An 11,511-nucleotide genomic window follows, 5' to 3' on the forward strand; every position below is an offset into this window, starting at 1 on the left:
CCTCTCTTTGGCACCTGCACTCCTCTTTAATTTGAGGTGTTTGATATGAATTGCCTTTTTCCTTTCCATTCAGTAACCTGTTCACTGTCATGAGGCACCCACCCAGGGAAACATTTTAGGCTGTTTAGTCTCATTCAACTTTACAGCTCTAGTATCTTTACCAAAGGAGGGAGAAATAATTACTAGTCACTGTCTTAACCTTTCCCATCCATTCCACCTCCCTCTCCTGCTTTCTTTCAGTTCCCGCTTTCCACTGTTCTCTTGCCACCTTCACCCTGTGTCCCTGTCCTGCCTACCCCTCCCTCTCACTTCACCCCTCTTGGCTTACAGGTTCCTCTCCCTCTCTTTCCACCTTTCCAGGAACTTGGAACAGAGACCTTGGGATACTGCACGGACTTCCAGGCGGTGCCAGGCTGTGGAATTGGGTGCAAAGTCAGCAACGTGGAAGGCATCCTGGCCCACAGTGAGCGCCCTTTGAGTGCACCTGCCAGTCACCTGAATGAGGCTGGCAACCTTCCCGCAGAAAAAGGTATTGCTGGCCTCTGTCTCTGCAGCTGGTTCAAAGAAGAGGTGGGCCAAACCAGAGAGCATCACATCCAGCAGTGATGGCCTCTGCTGTGCGGTGGATGGTTCATGGCTAAGGCATCCAAGCCTGCCTCCCCACCCCCAGGAAAGTTTCTCTCATGTTCTTGGGTGCATGTAAATTTTGTTGCTTATGGCTGCCTTAAATTCATAGAGCATTGTTTAGCTGACCCGTGATTTTGATTTGTCTCTTTCTTATCCCAAATCGGTCTTGCCACAGAGTTGGCAGATGGGAATTCCACTTTTGTTCTTCCTGTTTCCATCCTGTGTGGTAGAACTCTGGTATTTACCGAGCAGGCAGAAAAAGTCAGGGAAAGCAGAGGGAAATGTCTGCCCAAGCTGGGAAGGGACACTGCTTGGAGGGACAGCTGCTTTTGAAGAATGACCTTTCTTATTCTCAAGGCAGCTTGCCAGCCACCAGAATAAAGGGTGGAAAACACTCAAAACCCATGACTAGTGTTTTTCCTAAGTGTTGGTAGTGAAATTGTGACTTAGATTATGTGGTTAGAAGCCACGTACCACCTTCCAGCCTTTAAAACCCCAGATGGCCTTTCCATGAGAGCTTCCAGAGCCTGGCCGCGCAGTGACACCTCAGTTAGCAGCACATGCTGTTTGAAAGTGACAGGTGAGAGGTGCATTAGCTTCGGGAGTTACAGTTTTAAACATTTCATGTAGACTTGCCTGATTATTCGTTGATTCACCTGGGGTCGTTGATACCAAGCAGTAATGAATGTAGTCAACACTTGCTTTGTGTGCTGAGCAAATACCTAAGTGCTTCTAATCCCTGCAGAAAAAGAATCAGTGGATGCTTCTAAGACAAAGACGGACATTGCCTTATGTTTAATACATTTATACCATTTCCACCCATATAGCATGTACTATTAATGCCTCATCTTAATTCATACCCACATGTCCTACACATTAATTTTACTTTTTTTTTTCTTATCCTAAAGGATGCTATCACAAGAGGAAGGTTACAGTTTTTCAGATTGGTTAAAAGGATATCTTGCTGTTAAAAGGATTGCATGGTTTTAGTTAACAGCGAATTGGACCATTTAGAAATAACCACAGCCTCTTTCAAATAGATGCAGCCCCCCAGACCTTCTCTGTGCTGATTGGAAACCGTGAATGGCTGAGGCGCAACGGCTTAACCATTTCCAGTGATGTCAGTGACGCTATGACAGACCACGAGATGAAAGGACAGACAGCCATCCTGGTGGCCATTGATGGTATCTTCTGCTTCTTCTTTCCTTCTGCTCTCTCAGAAATGCAGTTTTCTGCAGATATCAGGCAAAAGAGTCCTCCTTTAAAAAAGAAAAGAAAACAAATGAAAACTTTCCTCTCTTAATTTCAGGCCTGTTTCCCAAAAGATTGCCTTTTTGTCTTTTCTCTTCGTTCTTTCCCACTGTCTCCATCTTGGCCCCATAGCCAGCTCTGGTCTGGCCTCAGTCTTCTTGACCTTGGAATTCTAAACTGCCTTTGTCATCATCGTTGCTCTTGTCCGGCTGGGCAGTTCAGAGTCATCCTTCTCATTCATCCCTGCAGACAAAGCAGGAATTCACTTCCCAACAGGTTTAACTACAGGACGCATTTAAACAATGAGATCCATGTCACTCTTCTCTGTCTGCTTTATTTATTTATTATTACTTTTGTTTTTTTTTTTTTAGGCCGAGTTTCCCTCTCGTCACCCAGGCTGTAGTGCAGTGGTGCGATCTCGTCTCACTGCAACCTCTGCCTTCGGGTTCAAGCAATTCTCCTGCCTCAGACTCCTGAGTAGCTGGGATTACAGGCCCCCACCACCACGCACAGCTAAATTTTGTGTTTTTAGTAGAGATGGGGTTTCACCAGGCTGGTCTGGAACTCCTGACCTCAGGTGATCCCCCTGCCTTGGCCTCCAAAAGTGCTGGGATTACAGGTGTGAGCCACCACGCCTGCCGTTCTGTGTGCTTTATACAGATTGGTGTTGCACAGAGTACAGGTCTCAAGACTGTGTGTGTTGGCCGGGTGCAGTGGCTCATATCTATAATCCCAGCACTTTGGGAGGCTGAGGTGGTTGGATCACCTGAGGTTGGGAGTTCGAGACCAGCCTGACCAACATGGTGAAACCCCGTCTCTGCTAAAAAAATATTAGCCGGGCGTGGTGGCAGGCGCCTGTAATCCCAGCTACTGGGGAGGCTGAGGCAAGAGAATCACTTGAACCTGGGAGTCGGAGGTTGTGGTGAGCCGAGATCATGCCATTGCACTCCAGCCTGGGCAACGAGAGTGAAACTCCATCTCAAATAAAAAAAAGACTGCATGTGTTTTAGTGCTCAGATTCTATCCTGGGCTTTACATGCCAGAGAGAGTAGAGTCTTTACTTTGTTAATGTTTCTGCTAATAGAAGTAACAGTATATGCAAGCAAGAAATAGAATTTATGATACCTTTTGAATGCTCCAGCCACATATGTCTTTCTCTCACATTCTCTCTTTTTTTTCCATTTTTGTAAGTCTTTGTAAATCCACCCTCCCCTCGGCTATCAAACCAGAATTGGCACAAGTAAAGGAGTCATGCCATCTCGTGTGTCATCTCTCACTGTGTTCTCATTCACACCTCAGCCCTAAAAACCCTCCTACTTCTGTAGCTAAAGAGTCACTCAAAGAGAAATTCTGCCAAAATGTTTTCTGTAGGAAAAGACAAAGAAGGATTGATTTTCTAGTTTGGACATTTATCACTTTAAGTGATATCTGTTATATTTCTTGAATTTTAGTCGCTAACATGTATTGAGTTCTTATTACAAGCCAGGCACTTTGCAAAGTGTCATACATGCTCCTTGCAGAAAGTTTGGAAAATTTTATAAAGGAGAAAATGAAATCACTCATAATCCTATTCCTCAGGGAGCCACTGTGAAGATTTTAATTATATTGCTTCCAGACTTTTCTGTATGTCTGTAAATGCATGTACTTTTTTTTTTTTTTTTAGACAGGGTTTTTTTTTTTTGCCCAGGGTGGAGTGCAGTGGCTGTGACCTCGGCCCACTGCAAGCTCCACCTCCCGGGTTCCCGCCATTCTCCTGCCTCAGCCTCCCGAGTAGCTGGGACTACAGACGCCCACCACCTCGCCCGGCTAATTTTTTTGTATTTTTAGTAGAGACGGGGTTTCATCGTGTTAGCCAGGATGGTTTCGATCTCCTGACCTCGTGATCCGCCCGTCTCGGCCTCCCAAAGTGCTGGGATTACAGGCTTGAGCCACCGCGCCCGGCTGCATGTACTTTTTAAAAAGCAAAAAAAACCCATTGTGTTATATAATTTGGCGTTTTGTGTTTTGCACGTAACATGATTTGATGAGAACGTTGCAAGCGTGGTGTCTTGGCGCGGGGTGCCCATCCTGTGTAGCTGCTGATGCCGGCTGGTTCACTCCAGGTGTGCTCTGTGGGATGATTGCTATCGCAGACGCTGTCAAGCAGGAGGCCGCCCTGGCTGTGCACACGCTGCAAAGCATGGGTGTGGACGTGGTTCTGATCACCGGGGACAACCGAAAGACAGCCAGAGCCATTGCCACCCAGGTACAGCCCTTTAATATTGCAAACTGCATAAAGCTCATAAAAGTAGTTAGAGACAAAAGTAAGCACCAGTTGGCCCAGCACTGAACTGTACTCCTGCTCTTTCCCCCTCTCTGGATGCTTTTCTCTCCACGTGCTTCATTCTATGGCCACGTAGTGTCACACGTGAGCACTGTGGTGCCGTGCGAAGATCTCTTCCCGGGATTTGGGTGCATGCATCCTCGAAAAAGGAGTTCCATTGTTCTCTAACCTTTTCCTAGTCTTTGCAATGGAAAAAAAGTATGTGGCTTAAGGGCTAAGATAGACATTTTCTAACCTTTATGTTAAAGGAAGATTTTGCCAGCTCAGCTCTTCTCACTCGGGTGCTCAGATAAGTGACTCAGTCCTGGGCAGTTCTCCAGCAGCTCCTGAGGCTGAGTTTGGCCTGTGAGGACAGTACCACTGGATGGCTGCCTGACTCCTCACACAGCAGTGGCTCCAGTTTGGATTCCTAGAAATTATGCACCTCCAAATGTGCGCAGAGCTCTAGGCTTCTGAAAGCTTAATTGTGTTCCTTGAGGGAAGCAGCAGTACCCCCGTTTTCCATGGTCCTCCTTGCTAATGATGGACCTGTTTAGAGCATCCTTCCCCCCATTTCTGGCTAACACTTGATCATCCATTCAGCAGGCACTTACGAAGCACCACGAATGTGACAGGCAGGTGCGGGGCCAGGCTCTGTGAGGAATGAAGGGGACTCGGCTCACAGTCTTGCAAGAAGGTGGACCAGTGACGATGTATATCTGAGAAGCGGGAGAGGGGCTAGGAAAGGAAAACTGCACCTTCCCAGGACAGAGCAGGGAGCAGGAGCATTTCCCAGGGGCACAGAGTAGCACGGCGATTTGGAGACACTGCGGGGAGCTGAATGGTGTGGTCAAGTGTGGTACCAGCTGCCAGACCCTGAGACTCTGGGGACCTCAGAAGCAGACCTGAGAGTTGAGCTGCCCTCCTCTGGGAGGTGCATGGGGTCTGCTGGAGGACATGAGACAGGAGAGTAGGGACATGGCTGTACAGATGCTTTGGAAAGACCATGGGGGCAGCACATGGAGAAGAAAGTTGGGGTACTGAGCTGTGGACAGGGAGACCAGCAAGGGGGTTGTTTGCACTTCCAGAAAAGGACAGGGCCTAAACCAGTACAGGGTGTTGGGGCGGAAGCCAGGGATGAACTGGCCCTGTGACAGCAAACCTGCAGGGTGTGTCTGACCAACATCACTGACTGGACCCAGAGGCTGAGGGCAGAGGGGGCAAGGGTAATTTGAGGCTTCTGCTGCTATCTGATACCTTTTGCCAACACCAGGCGTTGCCTTTCTTTTGTCTTAGGTTGGCATCAACAAAGTCTTTGCAGAGGTGCTGCCTTCGCACAAGGTGGCCAAGGTCCAGGAGCTCCAGAATGAAGGGAAGAGAGTCGCCATGGTGGGGGATGGGATCAATGACTCCCCAGCCTTGGCTCAGGCAGACATGGGTGTCGCCATTGGCACCGGCACGGATGTGGCCATTGAGGCAGCCGACGTCGTCCTCATCAGAGTGAGCGCGGCTGCAGCCAGGCTGTGGGTGCTGGGAGGGTGGTGGGCAGACGCCTTCCTCACTGTGTGCTCCTCTCCATCAGAATGATTTGCTGGATGTGGTGGCTAGCATTCACCTTTCCAAGAGGATTGTCCGGAGGATACGCATCAATCTGGTCCTGGCACTGATTTATAACCTGGTTGGGATACCCATCGCGGCAGGTAGGCAGCTTTTACCCACTGTGCTCCAGCTGCACCCAGAAAGGCTTCTGTCTCCCAGGTTTCTGCTGAGGTTAGTGAGTGGCTCACTGGCTGGCTAGAGTTGTTTTAGAAAGCCTGGGTTTTTTTATGTCCCCTGCTTCATATGTCTTTAAAGGTAAATGAGAAACTGAAGAGGACCTGAAAACTTCATTCACTCTGTTCCTTTCTAAAAAGCTAGTGGAGATGCTTGGCTATATTTTCTGAGCCCTATTTTACTGTGGCCTTATTTTCAGAGCCATTTGTTAAGACATATAGTCTGAGAAATAATCATTAGTAAGAATTATGGGGTATCTGCTACATGTTAGGCACAATTATTGGTGTTTCAGAACCTTATCCTGAACTTTAGTCCTGCCCAAGTTTCACTCTGAGTTACACAAATGATCATGGAAAGAAATGGCTTTTTGGCCAGGCGTGGTAGCTCATGCCTGTAATCCCAACACTTTGGGAGGCTGAGGTAGGGAGGGTCATTTGAGCTCAGGGGTTCAAAACTCACCTGGGCAACATAGTGAGACTTCATCTCTACAAAAATTTTAAAATTAGCTGGCCATGGTAGCATACACCTTAGTCCCATCTGGGAGTACAGAGGCTGGGGCAGGAGGATTTATTGAGCCCAGGAGTTGGAGGTGGCAGTGACCCATGATTGTACCACTGTACTCTAGCCTGGGCAAGAGTAAAACCCTGTCTCAGAAAAAAAAAAAAGAAAAGAAATAGATTTTTCTGCTTTGTAGTTCCCCCTGATTCCCCCTCCCCAAGAAACGCCTCGCCCCTGCCGCCTGCTCCCTGCCCCTGGGAACATGGCAGTGAAAAGTTCCAGACCCTTCTGCAAGGCAGTGCTCCTCCATGGGCTGAGGAGAGATCAAGTTTGTAATCACAGCATTCCTGCCTCAGTCTCCCTTGTGTCTGAGTGATTAGTGGTGACTTGTGTAACAGGGTGTTGGCCTCCTGAGCCCAGTGAGTTAGGCAGGTTTACTTCCTGTCCCCAGAGCCAGCTCAGGAGCTTGATTCCCCCAGTGTGTGTACCTCTGCCACGCAAGGTTGACCATACCCGTCTCCTGACCCTGTCCTGGGACCTGGCTCTCATTCCTCTTTTAAAGATGTCATGAAGCCCTGGAGGCGAGATCATCTGCTAGACAAGGGCTGTGGCCATCAGCCATGTTTGTCCTCTGTGGTACTGTGGCTGCAGGATGGGCAGCTGGCTCCCTCACCTCCTGCCACTTTTCTCCTCCTGCTCCTCCCACTCCCTGTGGTTCGTTGCTGCCCTGGAGCTCGCCCTGAAATGGGATGCCACCTGTGGGTGGTTCTGGGAATGTCAGGGCAAGTGGAAGAGAGCCAGGCCCACTCGACAGCACCCCACACCCAGCTTTCTAGGAAGCCTCACTTTGGGGGGCCTGTGAACAAGATCCATTGGCAGGGCTTCCGAGCACGTCAGGTGGAGACCTCACCAGGGCCACTGAGGGTGGGGCCAGCCCGGTGCCTGAGGCCCTCTCCTGGCTCCTCTCCCCAGGCCCAGGTGTGAGTGCGAGTTCTTTCTTCCCCAGGTGTCTTCATGCCCATCGGCATTGTGCTGCAGCCCTGGATGGGCTCAGCAGCCATGGCCGCCTCCTCTGTGTCTGTGGTGCTCTCATCCCTGCAGCTCAAGTGGTGAGTCCCCTCAGGCGGAGCATCTGTTGGAGGCTCCCAGGAGGCCCTGTCATTCTGCATGTTCAGGGAACAGTGGAACTTGCCTCTCATTCCCCAGTCATTCACCTGGGACAAACGCTGCAGTGGCAGCCCACGTAGAGCCTGGTGTGCATGCGTGTAACTTATCGGCACCGTGAGCAGGCAATTCACTGCTGCCCATCCACATGCTGGGCTGCCCTTACTCTGCTGCTCAAGGGCTGTTAATGTGAACATCAAGCAGACATGGGCCCTGTGTATTATCTATCATTTTTTTCTTTAAAAAAGATGTTCACTTATTTATGGGTGCATTCATTTAACAAAAGTTAGTGGCAGCCTACAATGTGCAAGGCATTTGCTTAGGAAGTTTCTAAATCAGGTGAGCTTTCCTGGAACCATAGGGAGTTTAATATCCTTTTCCTTGGGAACTCTTGAGGTTTTGATACTAAATGTTGTTAAAAGATGGATGAGAGGCCTTCACCAGGCTGAGGAAAAAAAGAGCCTTGTTTCTAGAATGGCTCAGATGCTATTGCATTCCTGCTTTCCAGCTATAAGAAGCCTGACCTGGAGAGGTATGAGGCACAGGCGCATGGCCACATGAAGCCCCTGACAGCATCCCAGGTCAGTGTGCACATCGGTATGGATGACAGGCGGCGGGACTCCCCCAGGGCCACACCATGGGACCAGGTCAGCTGTGTCAGCCAGGTGTCGCTGTCCTCCCTGACATCCGACAAGCCATCTCGGCACAGCACTGCAGCGGACGATGGTGGGGACAAGTGGTCTCTGCTCCTGAATGACAGGGATGAGGAGCAGTACATCTGATGGCACCAGGCAGGCGGGCCAGGGCAGGGACTTGCCTCCACTCGTCACAAGCTGAGCAGGACAGCCAGCAGCAGGATGGGCTGAGCTAGCCTCCAGCTTTGGGGACTTCCACTCCCTGGATATATCCAGTCATCCTGCCCTGCAGCACATGGCCTTGTCTAAGTGCAACTGGCCTTGCCCTAGAGAGGACGACCTGGCCTGCCTCTTGGCCTCACTGAGCCGTCAGCATGGGCTTTGTCTTGGACTCTAGTCCTTGGCTGTGCTGTAGAAGGTGAGAGGCGAGTCACCCTCCTCACAAACCTCTGCTTGGAGTATTTAGGATGACTGCTATGAAATGGAGAACAGTTTCATCAGGACCAATAAACCTCACTGGGCCTTTCCAGAGAACTGCAGACCTCACTGTCAGGCTCTTTCTGATGACGCCTGTCTGTGTGCATCATGTTTCTGAGACCACAGTTTACCTCAGGTGTGCCTGTTGCTTTCTTCCTGCACAGTCTGTTCCTTTTCTCTCCTGTGTGCTTGTCTGTGGGGACCCCTTGGAACCCTGTCTGTCACCTAGGAAGGCGAGACCAGTGTCCTTGTGGTCCTTGCTGCTGCTCTCAGGTGCTTCTCCAGTGCTCTGGAGTGTGCATTTCAGCTTGAACCTGCTTCCTGGCTCGCACATCCCCAGCCAGGGAGCTTGCCACACCATTCTTCAGGTCCAGGAGAGTTCTTTTTTTCTTTAAAGTCCCCTTCTCCATGGAGTGGTGGCTTCTCAGTAGAGTGTTGTTGCTGACCAGCTGGAGTGAGGGTCTCAGAGCCTGACCTAAGAGTCCAGACTTGGCTTCCTGTGGGGTCTAGGTTCTTACAATTCAGGACGTCCTTCCATATCCCTGCCCAGCCTGTGGTGCTCAAAACGTTTGTGAGACGTGTGTGTGCAGGAGCCTCCCTGCATGGCCCCAGGAGCTTCGTTTTCAGTCTTCTGTGTGACTGTCACCTCGTGGGGTTCAATAGAGAATTCATGTCACTAGCACCTGGCCTTGTGTGGCTTGGAGAGTAGGTACTGCCCAAATAGGAGGAAAGCACAGCCTCCTTGAGCCTGCCTTCTGCACGCGCCCAGGGGCTTCAGGAAAGGAGTGGCCACAGCATCCCGAAGGGAGCATCTGTTTACCTGGCAGTGGCTCTCAGAGCAGCAGAAGGGGTCCAGTTTTAGACTCTGAAGTTGGTTGTGATTGACAGAACCCCTTGGGAGCAAACTAGTAGAGTTGGATTAAATTCTGGGTGAAACCCTTTGCTTCCACACAAAATAGTTTTAGTGACTTTTTTCAGTGTCCATTACTTGCCAGGGGCAGTTTTAGCAGCACTTTTGATAGATTACCTCTAATCTTCCCAACCAACCAACAAGGTAGCTATTACTGTCCGCATTTTACAGGCAAGGAAACAGGCTCCAAGAGGCTGAGGACTTTGCCCAGGATGACATAGCCGGTGGACAAGCCGTGTCTGTCAGCTGTGAAGGCTTCACTCTAATTGTCCTTCTACCTTGAATAGAAGTTTTCCTGATAAGAATAAACAAGGAAAAGGTCCTTGCCTCCTGGAAGAACAAATCTACCAGGTGATCTATTCATTGTTTCAACTCAGAATGCAATTCATTCGGGAGGTCATCTGACCTTCACCTTGAATGGTTAGTTTCACTTTTTACATATAGTTTTTGCAGGGTTTTATTTTATAAAATCCAAGCGCCCCGGTGACTGTGTTTTCATTGTTGTCAGCCCCCCAACTCCAGCCCGCAGCACATTTCCGCTATCCGTCACTAACTGTGTCCTCTCTTTATGCTTGCTTGGGGAATGTTGTTTTCTGACTAGGCTGCTCATTATCTAAAGAATCTAATTCTGTTGATTTTTAAAACTTTTAGGACCATAAACATTGTGTTCCTATATGGACATGGAAATATTTATATAATTTTATAGAAAATAACCTTTTAGATGGTCAAAGTGTAAGGAATTTTTTTGTCAGATAACCATTTCTACTTCAAAAACATTTCATGCAATATTAGAATAAAGTTCTTGTCATTCCTCTCAAAATCTGCCTGTGAGTGAGATGCGTGGTCAGAGGCCAGTGCTGTCCTGTCTTCACGAGGGCTTCTTTGAGGCACTGACTTGGCTTGATGTCTTTTTAAGGGGCAAAGGAGGATGGGATTTTAACAGCAGGGGACATGAGGGTGGGCAGAGCCCCCTTGATCTGCCGTCCCCAGCACTGGTGTAAGTCCCTTTCTCTAATGCAGGCCTGCCTCAGTGGCGTGTGGGGAGAACACTGAAAGGCAGCTCCTGTCAAAGTCCCTGCCCTCCTGGGTTGGATACGGGCTTAAGTTACTGCATCATTTGCACCCCTCTATTCTAGGGTGAGTGTCTGCAAAAGGCTGTTCTCAAACACATCTTAATCAGGAGGGATATGTTTGGGGTTCCTTGGCCTTGAGGGAGTGGGTCAGGAGGAGGAGCAGAAAAATCTTGACTAGTGGGCTCTGCTGGGAAAGCTCTGTGGGCATCTTGGGGTGGCCAAGAGGTACAAGTGAGCCACAACTGTAGGAAGTTGACAGTGTAATCTTCACCCACACCAGGACACTTTGAAGAATGGAAGGAGACACTATGAATAGTTATGCCAGGACAATTGGCCTAAACCGGGACTATCCAGGCAAACTGGGGCATGGCGCTCACCTTCCTTCAAAGGGAAATAGACATTGTGAAGTCTCCATTGACACAGACTGTCTACTTTAGAACCTTGCCCGATCATGGGTTCTGGAGACATGCTGGTGGCATAGTCCTTTATCACATTTCAAGGTTCTCCCATATCCACATCTTGGTACCTGCACTTCTCTGTCGAATCATTGAGGTGATTATCTCGTGGCTCAATGTGACTGCATAGCTAGATGGCCGGCCCCGCCCTCCAGCACACCCTGAAAGGACTTCATGCCATGCCTGCTTGACTGTTTTTCTGGATGCCTGGGTACAGAAATTTCATGTTGTGTGCATGTCCCATTGTGAAAAGTGAGGGTGATACCACCTTAGGAAGGGATCCCCTTTCTTTGGAAGATAGATACTTTCTTTCTTTTTTGTCTTTTTTTGTTGTTGTTGTTGTTGT

General features: G+C 49.3%; 1 protein-coding gene across 6 annotated transcripts in view; it reads left to right on the top strand.

The window, feature by feature from the left end:
- The window catches only part of ATP7B (ATPase, Cu++ transporting, beta polypeptide), a 76,384-nt gene extending 65,932 nt beyond the window's left edge, over positions 1–10,452 (top strand). For all 6 annotated transcript variants that reach the window (XM_011938932.1, XM_011938950.1, XM_011938941.1 and 3 more), the window contains 7 exons: positions 361–529; positions 1,668–1,811; positions 3,981–4,123; positions 5,477–5,680; positions 5,763–5,880; positions 7,458–7,560; positions 8,124–10,452. In XM_011938932.1, coding sequence (XP_011794322.1) covers positions 361–529; positions 1,668–1,811; positions 3,981–4,123; positions 5,477–5,680; positions 5,763–5,880; positions 7,458–7,560; positions 8,124–8,397 — 1,155 coding nt within the window. In that variant the 3' untranslated portion in view covers positions 8,398–10,452. The remainder of the gene's footprint in view (positions 1–360; positions 530–1,667; positions 1,812–3,980; positions 4,124–5,476; positions 5,681–5,762; positions 5,881–7,457; positions 7,561–8,123) is intronic.
- Positions 10,453–11,511: the final 1,059 nt, after the last annotated feature.

This window comes from Colobus angolensis, unplaced genomic scaffold (genome assembly GCF_000951035.1).
Source record: "Colobus angolensis palliatus isolate OR3802 unplaced genomic scaffold, Cang.pa_1.0 Scaffold101, whole genome shotgun sequence".
Classification (NCBI taxonomy): Eukaryota; Metazoa; Chordata; class Mammalia; order Primates; family Cercopithecidae; genus Colobus; species Colobus angolensis.